Raw genomic sequence first — 27,321 nt, forward strand, 5'->3', positions numbered from 1 at the left:
CAGGGGGTGGAGCGATGATGTCACCAGGGGTGGAGTATCAGGAGCACTCACATACTAACTAACAAGTGGTCGTTAGTAGTTTGACTAGTAGTTATTAGGAAATTATAGTACCAGTGCTTCTGGTGGCACAGTGTGCAACAAAGCTGTGCTACATGCACATCACACACGGCACTGCTAAATACATTGTTCATCCCATACACCAGGGATCAGAAGCGGCACAGCACTGAAGATGAAGGACCTGTGATGATGTCACTATCATGCTCTGCTCTGATCACATCACGGTGATGCTCATTCAGAGTGAATGACTTACATGCTCCACCCTGATCACATCATGGTGACGTCATCAAGGGTCCTTCATCGCCAGTGAGGGAGTTACATGCTTCGCTCCTTATCACATGACTGTGCCATCATCAAATGTCCTGCATCCTTGTGCTGATTACAGGTGGTCTACAAACCCCCTGCGGCCTCAGTACCTATAAATTACTAACGAACACCTAGCAGGACAGCAGCCGTGTGTGTATAGGACCTGTGATGATGTCACAGTCATGTGATCAGGGGTGGAAAATGTAACTCCCCCACTGGAGATAAAGGACCTTTGATGATGTCACTGTCATGTGATCAGGGGCAGATAATGTAAGTCACTCACGCACAGTCGGACAGGTTGTCATTAGTAGTTTGTTTGGTTCATTATTGAAAGTCTTGAAGCAGGAAATGTGTTGCACCAGTTTGCATTCACTAGTACAGTCTGCTGTGTGACAGCAACCTGCAGAGAGTGCATGTAGATCTAGTGTCTGATCACTATATGTGTGGTGGTATTATTGGTGCTTTTATAGTGGTAACATGCATGTCCTCAACTGTAAAATGGAAGCCTGTCTGTGTGATTTTGTTTGTTTCGTTCACATGGGCATCAAAATTGCACAAAAAAGATAGCCAAGCAAAAAAAATTGCGTGAAAATCATGAATGAACGACTTTTTCGCACTGCAGTCCTGAGCTGCTGTATCAGCACTGAAAAAACGCTGATGAGCGATGGAAAAAATGTACTGCTGTTTGAGAGTTTTGGGACGAGAGAGAGATCGTGGCAGCAGTCCCGAAGTCCCTCTGAATGTCCGGTTGTAACCTGCTGTTAGTCCCCGGCGGGGATGAAGGGAGTGCCCGTCAGTGATAAAGGGAACCCCTGCTGAGGACTCCTTTCAACCCTTCTGTGTCTCCCCTCCATCTCTCTGGGGGCTCCCTTCCTCACAGGGATGAGAGGACTTCCCAGGGAGCTAATCACTGCTAGCTGCTGGGGAAACAATCAGAGCAGTTCTGTCCCAGTAATCTTTGTGATTGATGACAGTGCAGCAGCCGAGATTGAGTGATTTACCTTGCAATCTTGCTCTCTAAGCATCAGTGTGTTAGTGGTGTTTAGAAGAGTAAGATCCGAGGGACTTCTGTCAAGAGCTGTATCAAGAAAACACTTGGGGAGATGAAGGGAATCCCCAGGAAGTCCCCTCATCCCCAACATGAAGGGAACTCCCAGGGAGTCCCTTCCTCTCTCTTTCTCTTTGCAGTGAAGGGAAGCTCCGCCACGAAGAAGGAGAGGGTTCCCATCATCCCTGGGGACTCCCTTCATCTCTCTTTCTCTCTCTCTTTCTAGTGAAGGGAAGCCCCCCGGGGAGATGAAAAGAGTTCCACCAGGGCTTCCCTTCATCGCCAGGGACCCCCTTCACCCTAGTGGAATGGAGAGGTTCCCCTGCAGGAGAGATGAAGGAATTCCGCTGCAGCAGGGATGGAGAGATTCCCTGCAGGGGAGAAGGGATTCTGCTGCAGCAGGGATGGAGGGTTTCCCTGCAGGGGAGAAGGGATTCCCCTGCAGCAGGGATGGAAGTGGTTCCCCTCCATCCCTACTGAGGGGGAATCCCTCCATCTTCTCTGCAGGGGAACCCCTCCATCCCTGCTGCGAGGGAATCCCTTCATCTTCCTTTGCTGGCCTGGCCGGCATGCATAGTTTCCCATAGGAGTCTATGAAGGCTCCTGCACATTGCACACCAAAGATAGGTCAAGACCTATATTTTCGTGCAGCAGAGAATTTCAGTTGCTTACTTTGCTGATGTCCTTTCTTTTTAGATGTGATTTTTATTTATTTTTTTTGCACGGCTAAAATTCCTTCATCTGAACATTTTTATAGGAAACCATTGGTCGCGTTTTTTTCACATGTAAGTTATCTGCGCAAATTTCCTCGTGTGAATAAGCCCTTAGTTTGCTCTTTGTGTTGACTGTATGGTTTACATGTTTAAGGGAGTGAAGAGGGGCGTGACCAATTAATGCAAAATTTCCATTGCATGTTGCTATTTTTGAAATATGAGATGAAGGGGGATATTTTATGTGGGGTTTACATACCAAGGCTACTTTTTAATCCAAGTCTGGCTTTGTAAAATTGACTACTGTGTGTAAACATGAGCCTACCAGGCTATCCATTCAGGAAGTGATAAATAGGAAAGAATTAATTATAATGTGGTAGACAATCACAACATATCATGATGGAGGCAGGGTCCCTGCCTCATGCTATGGTTGTGTGCTGTCATGTGACATCAATACAGGCAACACTTACGTATGCACAAACGACTGAAGAGGACTGACAAGGGGACATGGCACAACCACACCAGATAAAAGGCAGATTATTGGTAATACAAGTTAAATTGAAAGCATTATTTTTATTTTTTTGCTGTCACATGTAGGTGATTTGCAGTTCTTGAAAACTCACTTTTATTAGGTTGCCAAGTGATCATCATTAATCTCCCTAAAAATGACAACAGGAAGTGTACTTTAAATAACTCTTGTTTCTCCTCCTTAAAACGTTTCCTTTTTTAAGGGAATGGTGTACTTTTTTGAAGAATAACAATTAAATCCCATTTGTCTATTATTCTTTAATTCAGTTCAATGAAGTATTTCTAGCGCAGTTGATCATTTTGCTTCTGAGTAATAATTACTCCTTCATGTGTCTTGTGATTGTGGTGTATAGATTAGTGTGTGAAGTCAGAACTATGTTGCTATTATTGTTGTTACACATATATTTATCCTACTAAACATAATTGCATGTTCTATTGCTTGAGGAGATTGCATGTTCAGTGCTACTATTAAATTTTTAGCAACAGTAGGTACTTGTAGACTTGTCAGTTCTGTTTATATTACTGATATGCTGATATGAACTTTTAAGTTAGGAAAACTTAATTTATGGTAAATGTGTACACAAATGTATTAAAATGTATAGATTTTAGAAACAGATTTTTTTCTGCAAAGCAGATTGCCACAGTATAGAAAATGTGTTTCTTTAACCCTCGAAGGCCCCTTTCATATGGTCAGAATTTTAAACATTGCGCATGGCAAAATTGCGGTTAATTTCACACCAAAATCTGCAGGGCTACTTGTGGATCTTGATGCAGAAAGAAAATGGCTTAAATCTGTTTTCAACTCCACATCAAAATCTGCAGTTAGCCCTGCGGACTTTGAAGTGGAAATATTCTACCTGTGTGAAAGAACCCTAAGGATGCAACTTAGTTTTCTACTTCAGGGCTTATTTACATGAGCATATATCGGCCAGTGTTTTCACGGCCAGCCAATATACGCTTCCCGACTCAGCAGTCCCCCTCATTCCTCCCCATTAGCTTAGCTCCGCCCCCTCGCCACCCCTTGTTCGCAGCCAGCAATGGGAGTGGGCGGAGCGTGGCTACGGCCAATATACGCTGGTGTGAATAAACCCTAAGAACGATTTTTCAACATACATATGAGGGTTTGTTTGTTGCGCAGGGAGCTGTAGTTTTTATTGTTACCGTTTTGGAGTGCATACAATGTAAAGTACAAGTTTCATAAGTTTTGGTGGGGAGCGGGATGAAAAAAACACATCAACTGCTATTTTTTGTACTGTTCATTATGTGTTATAAATGAGATTTAAAAAATCACTTTTTTCTGCATGTCAGTACATGTACGGCGATACAAAAATGATATATTTTCTTTTAGGTTTTTCAACTTCTGCACAATTTAAAAATTTTTTGGAAAATTATTTATTTTTTAGCATCACTACATACAGAGACCCGTAACTTTTTATTTTTTTATTTTTCCATCAGTGGAGTTGTGAGAGCTTGTTTCTTTGTTTGGTGACTTATAGTTTTTATTGGTAATATTTTGGGGTATATGTGACTTTCTTACTATTTCTTATAATTTTTATTGTATTTTTTTAGGAGGCAAAATGGATTAAACAGTACTTGTTTTTTTTTTTTTGCCTATTTTACATAGTGTTCACTGTGTGTGATAAAAAATAAATTAAATTTCTTGTACGGGTCATTATGAATGTGGGTATACCAAAGACGTATTCTACAGTTTACTCTTTTTATGAAAAAAAGTGCGCAAAAAGTTCTTTTTTTTTATTTGAATTTTTAAAAATCTTTTTTATTTTATGGAAAAGTGGGGTTCAAAAATACAGAAACCAATTTACACTATCCGTATTGCGTTTCTACTCTTTTCCATCTATACTGGAACACTGTCCTCGCAGCAGAAAATCCTAAGGATATCAGGACTGTGTACTGTGACTGTCAAAAACAGGACCATTGTCTCCCTTAGATAAACCATAGAACCAGTGGGGAAATGCGTTGTGCCCTTCTTTCCGGAGCTGGTGACAGAAATTTATTACTTTGTGCCAAGGGTGTAATAGCAGACAGGTGATGGATAGCCATAGAGAAGTGGGGTCGCTCTTGTCAGAGCAGTAGCTCTGTCTATAGGTAGAAAGCAATAGGAGCACAATAGGGGCAGTGTCCATTGGTTCCTGCTTTTTTAAACCCCACTTTCCCTACAAGAAATGACGGTCCCTCAGAAACATTAACCTTGGAGAATGGTTCATCAAACCATGGGTTGAACATCTCACGTCAGTTTGTTATTTATATATTGTTTTGATGAGAACCAGAGATTTGCACCGCATGATCTATATTTATATGAAAGACACAATTTAGTCTAGTCAGCCTGATAAGTTTTATATACTGTATTTCTAGGGAATTTTAGTGCATATCTAATAAAGGTTATAGCTACTCAAATTGTTATGTAAGATTTATGGATTTCAGATTACGCACCAGTGGTCTTCATAAGCCATTAGCAAGGAAGATGTACCATTTTTGACAGTCTGTACTGCATTTATAGAATACTAGCATAGACTTTAAATGGAATTATTCTGAAAACGGCGATTTGAAATTTCTAGTTATGAAACTCTTGGTATTTGTGTGCTTTCAAAGTGGGAGTTTCATATTAAAGGACATTTTGCGATTTCTACTGTGCTTAAATAGGAAATACAACTTTATAGCTCTGTTAAAAAAAACTAGAATAAATGCTTATTCTTTACGGTTTTCTGCTATGTCCTTGAAGGTGCTTAGTAAGATTTCCCATTTAAAAGACTTTCATGTTCAAAATATCTTCAGAAAAACTTGAAGTCTTTAATTGCAGTAGCCCTCAGCGTCAACTTACATCATGTTTTCCAATTACTGAATGTTTTTCATCTCTGTTTCTGTGGGAGGATAGCAAGCTTACATGCAGGATGTTGAGAGGAGGCGGAAGATTGAAACTTAGGCAGTTTATAGTATAAGGATACAGACGCAGGAAATGAGTTAAGTATAGATTGTTGTTTTCGACTAGGAAAAAATACATCGGGGAAGATTTATGAAAGCTCATGAGCCTTGATTTGGTCTGTAATGTGTCTTTTTTTAGTCTTAGTGACATGTGCCAGATTTAGGGTGGTTTCACACGGGCGATAAAATCGCGCAATTTTCACGGAAAAATTGCAACATATCCTATTTTACTGCGTTTTGTGTTTTCTATTTTTTTTATTAAATCGCCCATGTTTCCCTATGGAGCCTCCTTTATCGCAGCGCACAAACTTTTGATTTCCGTGCGATGCATTTTTAACAATGGAAAGTCCTATTGACTTTTGTGCTGAAAACTCGCACCAGAAATCGCAAGCAGCAGCAATATTTTTGCAAGAAAAAGCAGCGCTGATGCTGAAAAATCAAAGGAACAAAGATACGATTTTGCTGCGATTTCCTCGTAGCGATATTGCGATCGCCTGTGTGAAGCTATCCTTATAAAAGCTGTAAGACTATTTTCTTTTTTACACTTGGTCATGTCATTTTACATTTAACATACAATGTGCGACTTTTTGATAAATTTGTCTTATAACAGATAGGTTCTTACAGCAAAAGTCGCACATAAAAGTGTTTTGCTGCGTTTTTTAATGCAACTTTTAATAGCGAAAATCACCACGGAAAATTCTGTGGTTAATATGCCTTGTGAACATACTCTTAGGGACCTTTCACACTTGTGGAATATTTCTGCAAGACATGCCTAAGAGTGGTTTCAGATGACCGTATATCGGCTCGGTTTTCACACCAAGCCGATATACGGTGTCCTCATCTGCAGGGGGGGGGGAGGATGAAAGAGCCAGGAGCAGGAACTGAGCTCCCGCCCCCTCTCTGCCTCCTCTCCACCCCCTCTCCACCCCTCTGCGCTATTTGCAATGAAAGGAGGCGGGACGGGGGCTGGGCTAAGTTTTGAGAATTAGCCCGCTCCGTCCTGCCTCTTCTCGTTGAAAATAGTGCAGAGGGGCGGAGAGAAGGCAGAGAGGGGGTGGGAGCTCAGGGCACTGCTCCTGGCTCTTCCAGCCTCCCCCCCTGCAGAGAGAGACGATGTATATCGGCTGGGCGTGAAAACTCAGCCGATATACATTTGTCTGAGTCCGGCCTTAGGCCTTAGTCACACGGGCGTTTTTTGCCACGATTTGCGGATCGCATGATGGATGCGCATCCGCAAATCGTGTGACCGGGGCCAAAAAATCGCCCGAAAAATCTGCTCCTAGCCGCGTTTCAATAGAAATGGGCCGGAGCTGTCCAGCGCATTGAATTCAATGGAGCCGGCAATACAGCCGGCTCCATTGAAAGCAATGGGCTGCGGGCGATCTCACGATGAATTTTCGGGAAGGGCTTAAAAATATAAGCCCTTGCCGGAAATTCATCCAGAAATGTGTAAAAACAACAACAAAAAAATACTCACCTGGTCCCGGCAGACGGAGTTCAGCGCGGCCGGCCGGCGGTTCTCCTGAACTGCTCTGAGTAGTATTCAGCAGCCGGGGATTTAAAATCCCCGCCTGCTGAATGAGCTGCCTCTGATTGGTCACAGCCTCACCAATCAGAGGCAGCTCTCACTCACACCCATTCATGAATGGGTGAGTGAGTGCTGCCTCTGATTGGCTCAGTGCAGGGACCAATCAGAGGCAGCACTCACTCACCCATTCATGAATGGGTGTGAGTGAGAGCTGCCTCTGATTGGTGAGGCTGTGACCAATCAGAGGCAGCTCATTCAGCAGGCGGGGATTTTAAATCCCCGGCTGCTGAATACTACTCAGAGCAGTTCAGGAGAACTGCCGGCCGGCCGCAGCTGAACTCCGTCTGCCGGGACCAGGTGAGTATATATACAGTATATTTTTTGTTTTTACACATTTCTGGATGAATTTCCGGCAAGGGCTTATATCTTTAAGCCCTTCCCGAAAATTCATCGTGCGATCGCCGGCAGCCCATTGCTTTCAATAGTGCCGGCTGTATTGCCGGCTCCATTGAATTCGTTGGGCAAACATCATTCTTCTCTGCCACAGCTGTTACAGCTGTGGCAGAGGAGAATGATTTGTTTACTATATGTTCTCAATGGGGTGGGCGCTGCTGCCGCCAGCCCCATTGAGCGCATATAGAGAAGAGAACAGGAATCGCAGATAGGTGCGATCTGCGATTTCTGTTCTATAATTTATCGGACGAGCGCATAAAAAGCGCTCATGTGTCCGATACCATTGCAAACAATGGTTTTATAAAATCGCCGGACGCATGCGCAAATCGTACGAAGAAACGCCCGTCTGACTGAGCCCTTAAGCTGCAGAAAGTTCTGCACCAAAATCTGCATGTATTCATGTGGGGTATGGAGCACAAATATCTGCAGCAGATGATTATTAAGCTACATCTTTATGTGCGTTTTGTGGAATATTCCTTGTGTGTGAAAGGTAACTCCTTTTAACATTATTATAATAATCTTTATTTGTATAGCACCAACTTATTCCGCAGCGCTTATTCTAGCAAGCCTGACATTCTGGTCCTAACAAAGCGAAGGCTGTCCAGGAATAATGCTATAGCTATAATAACACAAGCAATAGTATTATTATGTTCTTTATCCTAGACAGAAGTATTAAAAAAAGCCAGAATTGCTGGGATTTTTCCATTCCCCTTAAAATGTTTTTTTTTTTTTCAATACTTACTCCAAAAAAACCAACTGGTCCTGCAAAACCAGCTATGTCGACAGAAAAATTAAAAAGTTATGGCTCCAAGAAAGGGGTGATGGAAAAACTTAAAAAATAGCAACATTCTCAAGGCCTCAAATAATTGTGTCTTAAGGGTACCGAAGTCTATGTAATTTAAAAGGAGTTATTAGAATCAAATGAAACTTTATATATGTGATTGTAACGTTGATATAATCGAGTGATTACAATATAAGAGCAAAAGCATAATTTGTTGCGGAAAAAAGAACACTTGAAGGGAGGCTTGATGCAAGATATAATACAGGCAGGCATGAAGGCATACAGGTTCTGTATGGTATCCTGTGGCATATTGGTCCACATTTGCTGTAACTCTAGATTGTACAAACTTGTAGGCTGTCAAAGTTGGCGTCCCAGATGGTCCCATACATGTTCTATTAGCGATAAATTTAGCGTCTGGGCAGATCATAGGAGTTTGGCAATGTTGTAGACACATTCTTGTGACACCCATGCTGTGTGCAGCCGAGCATTATCCTGTTGGAATATGCCTCTTGGAAGCCTTGTCGTGAGAGACAACACATCTCCCTTCAGATTAACATACTATGTGGCTGCAGGATCTCCTGAATGTATCACTGAGCTGTAATTGTTCCTTGTACCACTATTAGGGGTGACCAACTCTTGTATGCGATGGCACCCCCAGACCATTAAACCAGCAGGGGGGGCAGCTCCACAGTGAAGGTAGTGTTGAAATGCTCACCCATAGGTCTCCAGACACGGACACGGCCATCGTCAATGCCCAAACTAAACCTGGATTTTGTTGTTGAAGAGAACTTTGTTCCACTCCGTAGCAGTCCAGTTTTATCTTTCACGACACCACTGCAAACGGAGCAAACAGTGTGTGGGTGTCAAAGGCTGTACATGTAATCGGCGCTGTGAGACTAAATGTCCTTCAGCCATGTACCTGGAAATGGTTCCGATAGACGCAGGGGCCTATAACGATGATACCATCTGTCTCTGGACGGCATACAACAAAACATTTGTTGCTACTCCTGTTTTTCAAATGAACAAACGATCTTCTCTACTGGTGGTCTGTTGAGGGCATCCTGAGCCCGATCACCTTGTGTGCCTGCTCTCAGATATCCTCTGGTCCTAATACCTTCTGTCTGTTCAGAACAATCCAGGTGGCAGGCAATTCATTTATACGACCATCCAGCTTCTCGCATTCCAATAGTGCACCCTCTCTCAAACTCTGTTAACAGGGTGAAATCTCTTTGATTGCATTATAGAGGCATATCTAGTGGTCAACAAGCTCTTCACAAGAGGTTTACTACTCACAAGTAGCCTTCGAGAACCTTTTTATTGGCCAAAGGTAGAACCACTTTTAGGGCCTCAGGGAAGGGACACTAGTGCAAAGTGCCTAGAGCCAGTAGATGAATTCCGTAAAAAGTTGGTGCTTATGGTGAAGCTTTTAATCCAGCCATGTGTCGTTGACTGCCTGTTGTCTTGCTGTGCAGAATGCCACGAAGGAAGGAGAGAGGAAGATTATTTTCACTGCTGCCCTATAGTTCAGGAAAGTAAGAGGCACCCCCCTGTATGACCACACTGCTCGCATGCCCATGAGGCCAGCCTTGGATGTATGCATACTGTAACAGGGTGAGAGAAATGGTCTGGAGTGGAAGGTATGTGTCACAGAGATTATTAGCCTCTGTGAGGTAGTCTGGTCCTCTTTCACTCCAGGCCAGATCTTACCACCTGTCCAGCATGCCATTTAAGGAGACAGGTGGAAGGTAGAGGGAGGTGTGTGCGCCTGGGAGATACAGGCTGCAGTTTCTCTGTGACTTCCAGTGTGAGCAGAGAGGCGCTGCCTGGTTGCAGCAGGACCCCTGGAGGGGATATGCCTACCCTTGGACTAGAGCCTGAGAGATTGAAGGCATAAGGACCAGCTGCGCCCTGGACATCCACAGGTCTGTGCACCTCTATGGACTTGTATGGTCTCCTCAGCTGAGGATTTACCTGCGTCACCTCCGGACTGAGGAGGGTTAAACATGAACAGAGACTTTTGTTGTTGCTATCATTTACCATTTATCTGGAGACCCTGGTATTTATGTTTCTGTTAAAGACTGTGTAAATAAACCAAGCAAGAAGAAAAGTGACGGTTTGGAGTGCTCTTTAACCCCCGCTGTGCTACAATACCTATTCAAGAACACAGGGTCCATGTACTGTTCTTGAATGGGGATCTTCTGATATCTGTGTGCACATACAGTATCTCTGCATCCCTCCATGGCTTATCATGCTACATTGATGCAATAATATACACAATAAGGGTGCATTTACACAAGGCAGTAATAACCTGCATGGCACCCACTGTTGCAGCTTTGCAGTAGGGTTTTTGGCTGTGTGCCTTTTACACATTAAACATGTTTCTAACATGTTTTACCTGTAAAAACCACATGACTTAAAACTACATCACAAAATCATATTCATTTGGTTTTGGCCTCAGAGCATATCACCATCCTGTGTAAATACACTCTAAATAACATTAGCTAAAATAACAACTGCGTAAAAAAAATTGAAGGAGATGAACTAGATGGACGATGTAGACGTCTTCTGTTATCAATCCTCTGTTTCTAGACTTAATAAATTAGGCTCATTGCATTCAGCACATAGAATGCAAACATTTTCTGTGTATTTTCAAAATTCAATCACCACCTATGCAATAATGAGCAGCCTGCATTTACGCATGCATGCCCAATCTTAGGATGCCCAATGCTCCCCCTTACAAGTTGATTAGCTCAGCCACTCATTACGCGCTGCAAGAAGAAGCTGCTGCAAGAAGAGTGTTGTGGAGCAGCGCAGGGAAATGCTACCAAAGGGCACTGATGATCAGGACTGAAAGGACCCTGATGACCAGGGCACAAAGAGCAGATACCAGTGCAGCAATTTGCAAAGGAGAGGTTGAGTTCAAAGTTGTGCTGCTGATGCGACAGATCAGGCCCCACCAAAGGGACATTAAGACTTTATGCAGCGTTGGGTAGTTAGTGAGCTCAGTCTCATTAAAAGCTGTATTGTGTGCATGCTTTGTAGGAACCAGCAGGCCTGCTAATAGGATAGTAAAACAAAGGCTGATACAACTCGAATCCTTAAAGGGGTTGTCTCGCGCCGAAACGTTTTTATTTTTTTCCATAGGCCCCCCGTTCGGCGCAGGACAACCCCAAGGGATGTGTTAAAAAAAAAAACATATTACTTACCCGAATCCCCGCTCTGCGACGTCTTCCCTCTTCCTTCTTCTTCCTTCACCAAGATGGCCGCCGGGATCTTCACCCACGATGCACCGCGGGTCCTTTCCCATGGTGCACCGTGGGCTCTGTGCGGTCCATTGCCGATTCCAGCCTTCTGATTGGCTGGAATCGGCACATGTGACGGGGCGGAGCTACGCGATGACGCGTAGAAGGGGGCGGGGCCAGAACGCCGCTCGTGCCGGACCGAGCAGAAGGGGAGAAGACCGCACAGCGCAAGCGCGTCTAAAAAAGCAAGAAGACAGCGAAATTAGACGGAGCCATGGAGACGGAGACGCTAGCAACGGAGCAGGTAAGTGAATAACTTCTGTATGGCTCATATTTAATGCACGATGTACATTACAAAGTGCATTAATATGGCCATACAGAAGTGTATAACCCCACTTGCTGCCGCGAGACAACCCCTTTAAGCCTGGAATTATTGGATGCTAGTGTTGGAGAGTATGGGCTTCTTGGGCGCTAGTGTTGGAGTGTTTTCAAATTCTTAGGTTGTGTATGGTGCTTTTGTTACTTATGAACTGTGCATATTAAGTTGCGATGATGGTTCTAAAAGAGTGTGTTGCTGGTGTTGTAATTATTTCATACAAAGTGTCAAATATTGTTATTTCCAGTTATGCCTAAAGTACTATACTATATGTAATGGCGCAGCAATCCTGCTGGTGGAGAGAGTTTGAGAGAAGTTGGTATAGCAGAGTAGACCTGAAGTAGATTGTGACGTCAATGACTTTTGGTGTATTGTGTGAAGATACACGGCTCCAATGGGGTAATGAAGGTCGAGACCACAGGCAGTAAGGTTCGTGTTGCATCCATATTGGGCAAATTGAGAGAATGCCCAAGATGATTCGGTGACTTGCTACTGCTAGATGTAGAATGCCATGTACCTGAATAATTATTGGTTATGCGTGATGTTAATGCAAACTTTAAGTATCATGAGCCCTCCTATGAAGTGATAGAATTCAAACAGTTGCTTCTGTTAAGTAAAGTTAATTTTGAAAAATGTGCTGCCTCTACCCCATCTGTCACCACAGCGCCATAATACCACCCCCTACTTCACATTAATTATTTTAATACAATATATTCCTGATATAAAAATTACTATGGCACCATAGCAAAACGGTGTGATTCTGGTCCTAAGTGGTGCACCGGCAGACCAGTGAATATGACATAAAGGTTATTTATCATTAAATGAGTTGTCTGGGATCAAGATAAAATTTGGCCTAGAGGCATTACTTACGGTCCTTTTACATGAGATGAGCACAAGAGCACTGCTGAAATGGGGCAAACAGACCAGGGATCGTCTCCCCCCCCACCCACACCCCCACCCCCCACACACACCACCTCCATTCATAGTTAACAGACAGTCGTTCAAAAGTGAACAACTGTTTAAGATGCATGCGAGAATCTGAATAATAATCAGCCTGTGTAAAAGGGCTATTACCTGTTAAATCCAACCACTCTGGTACTTTTTACAGTCTTTGTTTGCAGTGCTGCAGCAATGAGTTGATATTAATACATGTGACCACTGCAGCTAATCACTGGCCTTAGATATCAGCAGTGGACTTGGGCCACATAGTCTTGACTCAGACAATCTTTCAGATTACAAATCATTGAGCAAATTTTATAAATGTATTTTCACCATATTTAAGAATCCCTTAGGCGACATTAAATCTGGACACATGTAGTGACCTGAAGTGTGATACTACAGTAAAAGTACTTAACTGCAAGTCAACAGCAACTGTCCTAATTACAGCTCATTTAGAAAAAAGTAGTGATGCTGGATTTTTTTTTATAAGAAGATGGAGTCAGGATAGGGAACTAAATAGTTAATGTCACAGCAATACAATCATGGTAGGACCAGGAAGGACCTTCAGTAACAAGGAGATCATGTGACCCAGCAGAGGAAAGAAGATCTCTGATTGGTCAGGGGGTGGAGATGACCACAGCCAAGCTAAAAACAAGATACCTGAGAGCAGGGGGCTGAGCTGATACAAATTCCCTGAGTGGAGGGGGCGGAAAGATTTCCAGTTCCTCCTCATTTGTAAAAGAAAATTATAAAAGAGTTGAGGAGTGGAGAGAAGCAGTCAGTGAATTCAGTCAGAAAGGGAGACGCAGAGGAGAAGGAGAGGGGAGGATGTTCACAGTCAGGTGAAGCTATCACACTGGCTCTTCCCTTGCTTGTCCTGTAAGTAGAGACGCTTATAGACAATTGCAAGAAACCCTGTGTGCGGTGAACCAATCCCCCACTGGACCTGAAATCCTTCCAAACCATGCCTTCCATTCCTCCTTCACTGAACAGCGTGACCAGGCACCGCGTCACAAGCTGCAAAGATCACTGAATATCTAGACAGTCACTGAGTGAGTGCTGGAGAATGTTAGCTTCTGTTTCAGGCAGCAAATAACTGTCAGTTGGGATTGACAGGGGTTTTATTTTGTCAGTCGTAGTCTGTTTCTCTATAGCTTCCCCTTATCTCAGGTGTTGCCACCCCAGAGCTTGTTTATCCATGTATCAAAGTTTAAACTGTGCCTGCAGTTTGCTTAAATATGTGTTGTAGTCTTATTTCTCTACCTAGCTCTTCTAATACAGGCATTGGTGTTACGTTCAGTTAATTCAATTAGTCAACCATATCCTGCTGTCTACCTTCATCTGTGCGCATAATTATATAGAGAGCGTTGCACTCATCACCACCGTGACATGGCTCCTAGGCCACCTCTTAGAAACTACTCAGAGTACAGGCTTCTTGTCGCACGTTGCACACACACATGAATGTCGTTTCGAGTGGACTTATTTAAGAACATGGTCCAAAAAGTCAGTTCTAACTAGCGGTTGATTTTTGTTTACAAAAAAATTCATCAATACGGTGTGTGTGACCTGTTAATGAGTCTATTGAAGACTGAACAAGAAGGGGGAGGGAGATGCAGATGTGTAGAGATGAGAGCATACTCACTAAGGCAAACTACTCGAGCGAGTAGTGCCTTATGCGAGTACCTGCCCACTCGTCTCAAAAGATTCGGGTGCCGGCGGGGGAGAGCGGGGAGGAATTAGGGGGGGGGGGAGATCTCTCTCTCACTCTCTTCCCTCGCTCCCCCCTACTCACTCCCGCAACTCACCGCTCTCCCCTGCCGGCACCCGAATCTTTAGAGACGAGCGGCAGGTACTCGCATAAGGCACTACTCGCTCGAGTAGTTTGCCTTAGCGAGTATGCTCGCTCATCTCTGTTGATGTGCCAGTAACATTATGTGTGGTAGTATTAATAAGTCTTCTACTTGTGTTATGTAAATTATCTTATAACTGTCATCAACATTTTTAACAGCAATGTACACTGTATAAAACAAATTGTAGAGATTGTTACATGTAACAGAAAAAAATCATGTTAAAAAGTCATACTTTAGTCACCAATGTACAAATTAATTAGTAGTGCGTTCTGCTTAGAATAACACAGCGGAATGTACAAGATAATCAATAAAATGATCTGCTTCTTAGCTCTGATGTTTCCAAGGATACTTGTCGTTGCATTTTTATTCTTTAATGTGCTAACACCATATGGACACTAATCCACCCACATCCACCACACTATTACAAAACATGTTGTGTCCTTGCTGATTATTTTCTCTTTGAAGGAACATTGGTATTGGAATGAAATGCTTATTTGCCTTTAGTTTAACATTTTTGTTCCATTTTATTACTTTGTTAGTTCAACCTTGATTTATTTCTGACAAGATGTTCTTTGATTTCTCTTGCTGAAACATAACACAAATTCAGTCATAATGAAAACAGACTTACAGGCTACCAGTCGCCCCCAACCCTCCTTTCTACATTACACATCCAGTATAGCACTATAGACTTCAGTATTCTTGTTGTCAAAAATACCACAGTGTTAGGCCGCCTGCACACGGGCGGAAATCCCGCGGCGGGATTTCCGCCACTGAAAGCCTGCATAGGAGTGCATTACAATACGCACTCCTATGCAGACGGCCGCGGTTTGGCCGCGCGAAATCTCACGCGGCAAACAAACCGCGGCATGTCCTATTTCTGTGCGGGGCTCGCAGAGCCCCGCACAGAAACGTCACTCACCCGGCCACCGGCTCTGGCCTGCGCATGTACCAGCTGCCAGGCAGCCGGCACATGAAGGAGCCGGGGCCACCGGGCGCGGGTGAGTACGCGCTCCTCCCTGCAGGCGCTGGGGTCGGGTCCCGCGGCGAGAATCCTCGCTGCCAGATCCGAAGCGCCCGTCTGCAGGCGGCAGAGGAGGGTGGAGCAAACACAAAGTGTCAGAGACTTGAGTCACATGTGTATGACCAGGACTCAAACAGCCTTTAGGAGGGTTATAAAAAGTAGGTGGTGGAGGTGCTACTAACCAAGTAGACCCACCAATGGTAGGTGGACTAGATATGCGAAAACCAAAATCTAGTATCTAAGCGCAACTCTCTCATGAGACAATAGGATGAAATATACAATTTCACATTTTATTTAGTGAATTAAAAGCCAGCAAAAGATACACGTTTCGGGATGAATCCCTTCATCAATCAGGCTGGGAGATACATTTAGGGCTACAGAGGTATGGACCCAAAAGTGCTGTGGAGCTTGGGGCTTCTCCTGGTGTCACAGCACCAGTCCACCACTGGTGTAACCAGAACACTTGGGATCCCCGAAATGCTTAATTTTTGCTGGGTTTTAATTCACTAAGTAATAGGAGAAGTTGGATATTTAATTCTATTGTTGTACGACTATCATTGGAGAGTTGCGCTAAGATACCCGATTTTTGTTTTCACATTCCTCTGAAATAGGCTCTTAACGCGGATGTGACTGGCACATCTTGATAAGTCAACTGCAATGTACTACAAGGCTGTAAATTGAGTTAACATTACACATTAAATGTCAGGTTAAGGTTTTCTTTATCTGTATGTGCCATTTATCAGTTAGTTGATATTGTATGCACGTGGGTTGCTAAGGACTGTTTTCAAATATACTCATTGTCAAAATATATCAAGCACCTAGAAGGAGTTATCAGAATCTAATTAAACTATGTGTGATTGTAATGTTAATATAAGGGAGTCATTACAATATCAGAGTAAAAGAAAAATATTTTATGGAAAACTGATGCAAGATGTGATACGGGTGGGCATAGAGGCTCTAGTACCCTGTTGTACCGCCTCTAGTTTGGATACAAGATGTGATACAGGTGGGCATGGAGGCTCTAGTACCCTGTTGTACCACCTCTAGCTTGGATACAAGATGTGATACGAACGGGCATGGAGGCATACAGTTTCCATATGGCATCCTTCGGCATACTATTCTATATTTGCTGTAACTGAGCCTCTAGATCATACAAACATGTAGGCTGTCGAAGGTGGCATCCCAGATGGTTCTATGCATGTTATATGGTTGATAAATCTGGTGACCAGACAGGCCACAGAAGTGTGACAATGTTGTGGAGACATTCCTGTGACATACTTGTGTGTGTGGCCGAGCATTATCCTGCTAGAAAATGCCTTTTGAAAGCCTTGTAACAAGAGGCAAAACATGTGGCTGCAGGATGCCCTGAACATAGTGTTGAGCTGTCATTGTTCCTCATACCACTACTAGGGTTGACCAACTGTCATATGTGATTGCCCCACAGACCATCCCACTAGCAGTGGGGAAAGTGTGCAGTTCCACAGTAAAGGCAGGATTGAGGCCCTCACTCCTAGGTCTCCAGACACAAACACAGCCATCATCAGTGTCCAAACTAAACCTGGATTCCTCACTGAAGACAACTCGGTTTTACTCTGTAGCAATCCAATTTCATCGATCTTGACTCCACTGCAAATGGAGGCAATGGTGTGTGGGTGTCAAAGGCAGTATACGTAATGGGTGCTGTGAGACTAGATGTCCTACAGCCAAGCACTTGGAAATAGTTCTGACAGACACAGTGGTCTGTAATGATGGTACCACCTGTCTCTGGATAGTGGACAATGAAACAGTTGGAGCTGCTGGTGTTTGTTGGATGATGAGACGATCCTCTCTATTGGTGGACTGTCAAGAGCTTCTTGAGCCTAGTTGTCTTTTGTGTGTGTGTGTCTTTACACATCCACTGGTCCCAACATGTCTTAAAGGGGTTGTCTCACAAAAGCAAGTGGGGTTATACACTTCTGTATGGCCATATTAATGCACTTTGTAATATACATCGTGCCTTAAATATGAGCCATACAGAAGTTATTCACTTACCTGCTCCGTTGCTAGCGTCCCCGTTGCCATGGATCCGTCTAATTTCACTGTCTTCTGGTGTTTTTAGACGCGCTTGCGCTGTGCGGTCTTCTTCCTGGTGAATGGGGCCGCTCGTGCCAGAGAGCTGGTCATCGTAGCTCCACCCCATCACGTGTGCCGATTCCAGCCAATCAGGAGGCTGAAATCGGCAATGGACCGCACAGAGCCCACGGTGCACCATGGGAAAGGACCCGCGGTGCATCGTGGGTGAAGATCCCGGCGGCCATCTTGCTGAAGGAAGAAGTAGGAAGAAGGAAGACGTCGCAGAGCGGGGATTCGGGTAAGTAATATGTTTTGTTTTTTTTAACACATCCATTGGGGTTGTCCTGTGCCGAACGGGGGGGGGGGCCTATGGGGGGAAAAAAAAAACGTTTCGGCGCGAGACAGACCCTTTAACAGTCTGGTCAGAATGGCCCAGGTGGCCAGCAATTTGTTAATATGGCCATCCAACTTCTCGCATTCCAATAATGCATCCCTTCTCAAACTCTATTAATTTGGCAAAATCTCTTTGATTGCATGGTAGAGACATGTGTAGTGGTCAACAAGCTCTACACAAGCGGAAAAAGAGGTCACTACACACAAGTAGCCTCTGAGAGCCTTTTTATAGGCCATGGGTGAAGCCACTTTTCGGATCTCTGGTAGTAAGACCGTTCATCTAATCACACGACAACTCTCATCATTTGCATTTCTGTCTGAACTGTAACTGCATATCGAGTTTTGCAGCAAAACAGCAACTCCTTCTAGGTGCTTGATTTATTTATTTTTTTACAAAAAGTGTATATTGTCACCCAATTGTTATGTTCCTTCATTTCTTGATTCAGTTTTACTGTTTTTTATTCATATATAGTAAAATTATAAATTAATGAATATTTCTAAGAAGGAAATATTAACAAACACAAAATGTTAGGACATATTTGTACATGATTTCAAGAGCAATGCTTAGATTAGTACAATAAATTTCATTATTACTGTACTTACTGTGTATCTTGGAATATCTAGTAACCATGACACATGGTTTTTCATTTCTTTGGTTTGATTATCTTCCTGTTCCTTATTTTATGTTATTTTTTGACACACAGGTATCTTGAGCTTGAAAGTAGTGGGCATCGAAATGAAGTTAGATTACATTACCGCTCAGGGAGTCATCGATCGCAGACAGAAGTATTTCCCTATATTTTGGCAGATGACAAATGGCATAGATTTTCCTTGGCAATCAGCGCTTCTCACTTGGTTTTACATGTGGATTGTAACAAGTAAGGAACTATATAGCACTTTTTTATCTGTATGACTCCACCCAAGGGGCAACCATTTTATAGATTTTGAAGATATTGAAACTATCATGTGTTAAAAAAAATTCATATGTATTGAGTCTCTCCACTAGTGGGGGAGATTTATGAAATGGTCTAAAGCAAGAACTGTCTTTTTTGCTCACAGCAACCAATCACAATTCAGCTTTAATCCTCAAAGTGCTCTTGAAAAGTAATAGTTGCTCTATGACGGGTTGCTATGAGCAACAAAGACCGTTTTTCTTTTAGACACTTTTCATAAATCAGTTCCACTGTTAGAAAAACACACTTATATTGCCAAAATGTTAGCATGTGTAAAAGATAAAGCTACTTACATAGCTACTACCTGATGTAGCCAGACGTACAGTAACGCAGGTGGCTTCAATTATTTAACCCCAACCAACTTTTCTTTTTGGTCCGGGTTCCATGCATATAATGGTTTTTCTCACACTTTTGATTGCACTTTATAAAATGTGTATTTTGTGTAATAGGATTTATGAAAGAATTGTGGAAAAGCCATTCATGGATATTCCATCGGGGACGACTTTATGGGTCGGACAAAGAAACAGTGCACATGGTTATTTTAAGGTATGTGGCTTGCTGTATGTTTTGACTTGGCATTTGAAGAGTTATTATAGGTTTATGTAATGTCATATTCCTTTCATTATTGAAAGATCTTTTAATCGATGTGACACAGTAGGCGACGATTCAGATAAGAAAGTGTCTAAGGATTGAACTTTCATCCCACTCGTATCAATCATGTCACTTATACAGAGATGAAATAGTAGCTGTAACACCTGTATACATTTCTTCCTCTATAAGTAATATATCTTATCACTGACTGGGAAGATTGAATCTTAGCTTTTCATATCTTATCTTCACTGTACTAAAAACATTTACATCACAGTTGATGCCTTAAATATAGCTGCAAAGCTCCTGGACAGCATAAGGCGTTTATGGTGTTACCGCGGTTCAGACAACTCTTTTATTTCTGCTGTATCATCTCTCTAGAAGACCCTTCTATGGTTATCCCTACATGTACAATATAGTGCAATCTCTGTAAAAATGGTAGCCTTATCAGGAATCTGTCCTTTAGTTTTCTTGTGGTGACCAACTCTGGGACCGACTCTGGTGACAAGGCTCAAAGATTGGATTTAAGGCAGTTTTTCGTGTAGATAGTCTTTTCCCTATTGAGGTATACAGTCTTTATTCATTAAAGATCACAAAATCCTCGGTTAACTTATCTGTCAATAAAGTTGTCAGAACCAAAACCTTGTTGTGTGTACTTTTACACTGCATCGAGAATAATGAAAATGGTGGTGGTGGGATGGGGGGTGCTAAAAAATTAGACCACAAAGCCTAGCAATTATAGATCATGGATTAAGATCCCCAAGAAGTTAACAATATATGTTCGGATTAGATATTGCAGTGACATTATGGAGATGCATTGCTTGTTTAAGAAACCATGTGGTCATCTGAAAGCATTCCCTCACTCTGTGCTTCACAGGGGGTAGGCACATATTAATGAATAGCAACCTTGTTTCTTTTGGAGAGATGCTTAACAGTCCATTCTAAATAAAAAGCAGAGTTCTTCCAAAAATATCAATGTGGGAACACGTGGTACAAATGAGTTCTGCAAGATAGTCTTACGTGAAATGTGAAATAGGTGCACCAATGTTTGTTATATCAGTAAAGAGGGCCCAGGCAGGGGTTAGTTCTGTGTCATAACCAGTATGCATTCAGACGAAGATTGGTATTAGTTTACAAAATGACAGAATTCGGGGACATGCCTATAGACAATAGTAATGATCCGCCAAAACTCCCACCAAACTAGAACAAGTTGGGTCTGAAATATTCCCCATGAGGAAATTTCTTTTATTATTTTATTGCCCCAGTTGTTTTTGGTGAGCATGTGTATTACATTTGTAGCATAGTTTTATATTTGCATATAATGCAACAGTTGAGAGTGCACAGAATGAAGCAAGGTGCATGCCTGATGAAATGAGAAGACCGCACTGGAACGAATGTCTACCAGACCTCTTACCATTCTCAGAACTATTACAGGAGGATTGGGAAAGTGACACTTGATTAGCCGGTTGTAATTTACGCCGTATAACCACCCAGGATTGCCAGATAGACATAAATAATGGATTTTAAGTATGTTGTTTGGCCAAGGATGAGTTTAGTGAATGTAGTAAGTTCCCCAGTTACTCGTTATCACCTAGGTGTGTTTCAATATAATTTTTTTTAATAGAGTGAACACAAGTTCCTGCGCAATAATAAGAGAAAAAAATCCCGTAACCCCAATAATATGGGCTTTAATGTTAATTTTACATTCTTGCAAGGGAGGGAAAGGTGTATCTACTAGATACCCACATCTAAGGAACAAAGAAGAGAAGATTGTCTGAGAGCACTACCAATAGTATTGTCAGTAGATCACATTGAAGCCCTTGGCATATGGTTTCAATTACATTAGGTTACTGTGTTAGGGTGCATTCACACGCACAACATTCTTGGGTGCGACTCATATCGCACACCGCACGGACACTCTACATTCTGTGCGGGAGACGCGCATCCGCATGTTGGGGTCTCATGTGAGACTCGCACGAAAATAGAACATACTGCAATTTTTCCGTCTCAAAGTGTCGCTCATGTAAATACACCCGTTACAAATAATAGGTTGTATTTTTGTGCGAGTTTTATGCATCTTGCACGATTTTCACATGTAAATGGACCTTTACTAGTGTATACATAAAAATCAGATTACGTTTTCTTCTTATTTACTACTTTAGGTGAATGTAGACTTCACTGGCGTTATGTTTTGTGTAATTCCGAGAACGGAAACCTAGACAGTGTTGCAATACATTATCCCCTACACCATTATTCAGCATGTGCCCTCTTTGTTTCGTATTCCATTACTCCAGGGAAAGGCAAACAGACATAAGTGATTCATCCACCTGGTGTGTGAAGAAAATAAGATCTCTCACACTATCCATTAATGTCAGTCCTATCTCTATCAAGTCAACCTTGCTTTGCTCGTCAAACATAGCTGGCATATCACTGAATATTATTCTTTTATCTGAAATATGTCTAATATCACTGCACACATTTTTTTCAATTTGTCACCCTTAAAAAATATTCAGATTGCACCTAACACAGTAAGGGAAAATTGCTGATCACTATCAATCCATAGGTTTTAAATTTAGCCAATTTCTACTTCAATTTTAAATCCAAATCCAAGTAGTTTTTTTATTTTCAATATTTTTTATTTTCAACATTTTCACTATTTTTATTGAACTAAACCCAATAAAATTGAATGGCTTTAGTATAGTGAGTTTCGAAGTTGTAGACTGCTATACACACCAGTGTAGGGGTCATTATTGCAAGCCACATAAGGGACAAGTGATAATGAAAATGTCTGGAGGCATACATTTCATACGAAAGTCATCAGATCCCATTGATTTAAGTGGAACTGGCTGACTCTCTAATGCTCATGGGTATCTGTAAACTCTACCACGAGGACAGATGTCGTGGAAAAGCAAGATCCGGCATGTTGGATTTAAGCATATCCAATTTTTTGTTCCTCTGGGAGATAAGCCACTGCCAGAAGACTTTGACAGCAGCTCATTTTCCTTTCCCCATTGATGAACACATGCAAGCTTGGCCAAGCTCAGTGTACATCTGTATGGGGGAGTTGGAATAGCTGTTTGGCTAACTGCTGTCTAAAATGTATGGACAGCTTGGAACACTTGGAGATACAGTGGATAAGAAAATAAATAAAATAAGAGTATTTCTGTCCATTTTTTAAACAGAAAAGAGTGGGGTTCTTTTTAAACTGTTTCTTTATTAACCGTTAGTGGCTGTCTGTCTGACAAATGTGGCTCTATGTAGGATTCATTAAGGTGCCTACATACGTCAATGTTAGCCAAACCTGCTGACTTTGGCATGACCAGCCAGCATCTAATGCAAGGATACACAACCTTTTCTAGTCCAAGGGCCACATTGTCAGATTGAACTAATTCCAAGGGCCACAATGAAACTTAAAGGGGTAATACCATCTGAGATATTTATGGTATATCAAAGTTACATGCCATAAATGTTTGAGAAATGCCAGTTCCATTCTCCTAGTAGGTTGGAGTCCTGGAAATGGAAGTCCCCTTTGCTCCTGTATGCAGCTCTCATGTTTGTAGTTTGTGAGTCACTGAAATTGCCAACTGCTTTACTACTTCCATAAACTATACTCATATGGGACATGGCTACCTCCTAGGGTGAATGTGGCCTTCGGCTATGCATCCTTGGTGTAATATATGGGGATGACCCAAAGAGCAGCTTGCCTTTCAGTACAGTGTATCCTATTGTTCTCATAGGATTTTTGTTTGTTATACTAAGGCTTTATTCACACGAGCGTATATCATCCATTGTTTCCACGGCCGGCCGATATATGCTACCATCTGATGCATTGGATTCCAATGCATCAGATCAGGTGGGTGATTTTGCACCGCATAAAAATGCCCGGCTGGCCAAGATAGCACATTTCAGAAGGGCGCTTTTATTCTGAGCAGGAAAGATAGTCCTGGAACTATCTTTCTGTCTGGAATACGTCGGCCGCTGAATAGACTCCTATGGACCCTATGACAGCTGCCGGAGAAGGGTTGGTTGGAGGGAGTTTAGCAATATGACTGCTGTTTGAGTGACAGTTTTGAGCGATCATCTTTGCATACTTTATAGTAGCTAATTAGCTACTTTAGAGCTATGCAGGCGCATCGGGACACCGCCGCTAACTCTCGCCGAACACTACAGCTGTTCTGCATGAATAAACAACTGTAGTGTTCTCTGTGCTTACAGCCCGTGCCCCGCTGTGAATTCACAGCAGGACACAGGTACTGAGACTCTTATCAGTGCAGCCGGCTGATAACAGCCTGCTCCGCTGATAACAGCTGATCGCTTAATTCTAGAAAGCTAGAATTTAGCGATCAGCAACTCGTGCAAGAAAACTGCATGATGTCCCTGCATTTAGCCAGAATGAGAATCGCTCAAAAGATTCTTTTGAGCGAATTTTGAGCAATTCTCGTTGTGTCTAAATCAGCCTTAAGACTGTATGCTTCAAATACAGTTTATTATTCTTCCGCCTTTAATTGTATGTTTACTTTTATTTTCTGTAATGTAGATTAACTATGGTGGTACTATTTAATTTCCATCAATGCTCTTGGCTAGAATTCATTATAAAGGCAAAAATCAATATAGCAATATCCTTCAGGGAAAGGCAAACCATGTTATTTAACTTATTAGCAGCTTTCAATTGTGTGCTGCAAATACCTTAATTGGGCTCAGTTACATAGTAGAAAATTGATTTTCTGGAAAAAAAATTATTGTACATGACAGATTCCTTTGTGCAAAGTAGCATACTATGTGAAAACATGTTTACACCCAGTGTCCTTATCTACAGGGGATCATGCAAGATCTGCAGATCGTTATCATGCCGCAAGGGTTTATTTCCCAGTGTCCTGATCTGAATCGCAGTATGTATCCAGCATGATTTTTTAAAAGAATAAGATCAAATTCTAGAAATGGCCAAACAAACTTACATTACAATGTTTATTATTTCAGCATGTCCGACATGTAATGACTTCCATGGACTAGTGCAGAAAATCATGGAACTGCAAGATATCCTGGCAAAAACATCGGCAAAGGTACATTTTTTTAATATAGAATATTTTTTAACAAAAGGATTTATGTTCTTTAACAACTGCTAGATAATTCTCCGACTGGGGAAAACTCAAGACTGATTTTCCTGTAACATTTACAGAGAGAGCTGAAACATCTTGCAGAAGGCAAGCACAGTACAGATTACAAGTGCTGGTAATCCCTGTTTCAGATCAGAAAAGGGATAAAATATCAAATAAAACTGTTGCACTTTCATTTCTAGCAATGCACTTGAAATGATTAAATTGTGCAGGAGAAAATGTTTTAGGTCATTTCACAGTAGAAGACTCATATAATGTTTTCTATATACAGTCAGGACAAAAACTGAGTACATCTTCTTTGAATTGTATGGTTTTACGTATCAGAACATAATAAAACATTTGGTCCTTCAAAGATCTTACAATTAAATAAATACAATCTTAGACGAACTACAAGAAGTGACAAATTATACCATGTCATTATTTAACAAAAACTAGGCCAATATGCTAAAGCAATGTGAGAAATATTAAGTACACCCCTACTGCTTCAGTAGGATGTAAGAGGGTAAGTAGCAGCCAGCTGCTGCTGTGGAAAAGTCTTTGATTAATTGATCATCAGCAAGTGTGACCACCTCCATAAAAAGCAGAAGTTTTGTCAATTTGCTAGTCTGGAGCATTCAGGCATGTGTTCGCACAATGCAAGGAGGAAAGGTATCAGCAATGATCTTAAAGAAGCAGTTGTTGCTGTCCATCAATCTGCAAAGGGTTAGAAGGCCATTTCTAAACAATTTGGAGTCCATCAGTCTACAGTGAGAAATATTATTCACAAGTGGAAAACATTTGAGTCAGATGAGTGGACATCCCAGCAAATTCACCCCAAGGTCACACTGTGCAATGCTCAGAGAAATTGCAGAAAAACCCAATAGCTACATCTCAGACTCTGAAGACCTCAGTTAGCATGCTAAATGTTCAAGTTCTTGACATTACATGTAAAATTAAATTGAACAAGTATGTCTTGTTTGGAAGGGTTGCCAGGAAAAAGTTTCTCCTTTCTAAAAAGAACATGGTAGCACAGCTAATGTTTGTAAAGTTGCATCTGAACAAACCACCAAACTTTGAGAACAATGTTCTGTCCTTTGGACTGACAAGACCAAAGTAGAAATGTTTGGCCATAATGCCCAGTGCCACATTCGGTGAAAACCCAACATAGCATATCGGCAGAGACACATCATACCAACTGTTGAATACGATGATAGAGAAGTGATAATTTCAGCTTGCTTTGCACCCACAGGACCAGGGTACCTTGCAGTCATTGAGTTGATCATTGCTGACGATCAGTTAATCAAGGGAATTTGATATGAAGCACCTGACTGCTACTTACCCTTTTAATTCCTATGGAAGCAGTAAGGGTGTACTTAATTTTTCAAACATTGCTTCTGCATTTTGGCCTAGTTTTGTGAAATAATGACACGTTGTAGTTTTTCATGTGTTGTTGTTCTTCTGAGACTGTATTTACCAAATTTTAAGATCTTCTAAGGATGTTTCTTATTATGTCCTGATACATAAAACCAAAGATTCCAAAGAAAGTATACTTTATTTTTTCTCATGATTGCACAGTATACAAGTTGCAGTATTCTGACTCATTTTTAACAAAGAGAGATAATCAAATGTAAGAAGCAAAAATACAAATATTCCATTATTCACCTGGATGAGTAATATCAATTCTGATCTTTATGATTATGCTTTGTTTTCCCTGCTGACAATGTCTGAGTTCCCTGTTGCTCCCCTGTATACTTGCCAGTTGCCACACCAATAATGTGCCATCCTTGGGGGTGATGCATCATATGACCATGGCAGCTTACAGCCTGCTACTATATAGTCACTGTGGCCAAGTTAAGTTTTACATTTATCAAAAAAAATAGTTTTTTCACTGTGCCTTGATAGATGTGACCCCTTTTACTGATTAGTCCTAATTGTAAGGAAAAATACATATAATGATGAATACTGATGAATTTGTAACAAAGCTGTACCGATGTAGAAAGTCACTATAATCTAGAGTACATTGAAACAAGTAATAAATACCATTCCAATGGGAACTGAGAAATCCAGAAGACAATATGGTTTATTATGTTTTTTTCTTCTTAAATATTAACTTTCACAGAATAAAATAGTCTTGGGTACCGAAGTAAAGAGATTGTTCATAAATATTCATGGAGTTATGATGGGAATAACAAATGATTATATAAACTGTAGCAAGGTAGAACTTCATCTGTAATGCTGACCTCAGTAGAAAAAGGCCACTTAGTAAAAAAAAGATATTTTCTGGTTATTACATAGACTCTTCTCAGTCACTACATACTACAGCTATTATGCCTGAAAGTTTTTTCAGCATTCATGTTCATAACAGTTATTATTTTGCCAATGTACTGTACTACTCTGCAGAGATGTATGCTACAAGAGCCCAGCATACATAGTGTTGTATGCACAATATTAAGAGCTCAAAAT

General features: G+C 41.7%; 1 protein-coding gene across 2 annotated transcripts in view; it reads left to right on the forward strand.

The window, feature by feature from the left end:
- The window catches only part of NELL2 (neural EGFL like 2), a 258,773-nt gene that overhangs the window by 80,079 nt on the left and 151,373 nt on the right, over positions 1–27,321 (forward strand). For both annotated transcript variants that reach the window (XM_066591718.1, XM_066591719.1), the window contains exons 4-7: positions 18,929–19,102; positions 19,627–19,723; positions 24,582–24,654; positions 24,743–24,825. In XM_066591718.1, the coding sequence (XP_066447815.1) occupies positions 18,929–19,102; positions 19,627–19,723; positions 24,582–24,654; positions 24,743–24,825 (427 nt within the window). The remainder of the gene's footprint in view (positions 1–18,928; positions 19,103–19,626; positions 19,724–24,581; positions 24,655–24,742; positions 24,826–27,321) is intronic.

Source organism: Eleutherodactylus coqui, chromosome 2 (assembly GCF_035609145.1).
Source record: "Eleutherodactylus coqui strain aEleCoq1 chromosome 2, aEleCoq1.hap1, whole genome shotgun sequence".
In the NCBI taxonomy this organism is placed as follows: domain Eukaryota; kingdom Metazoa; phylum Chordata; class Amphibia; order Anura; family Eleutherodactylidae; genus Eleutherodactylus; species Eleutherodactylus coqui.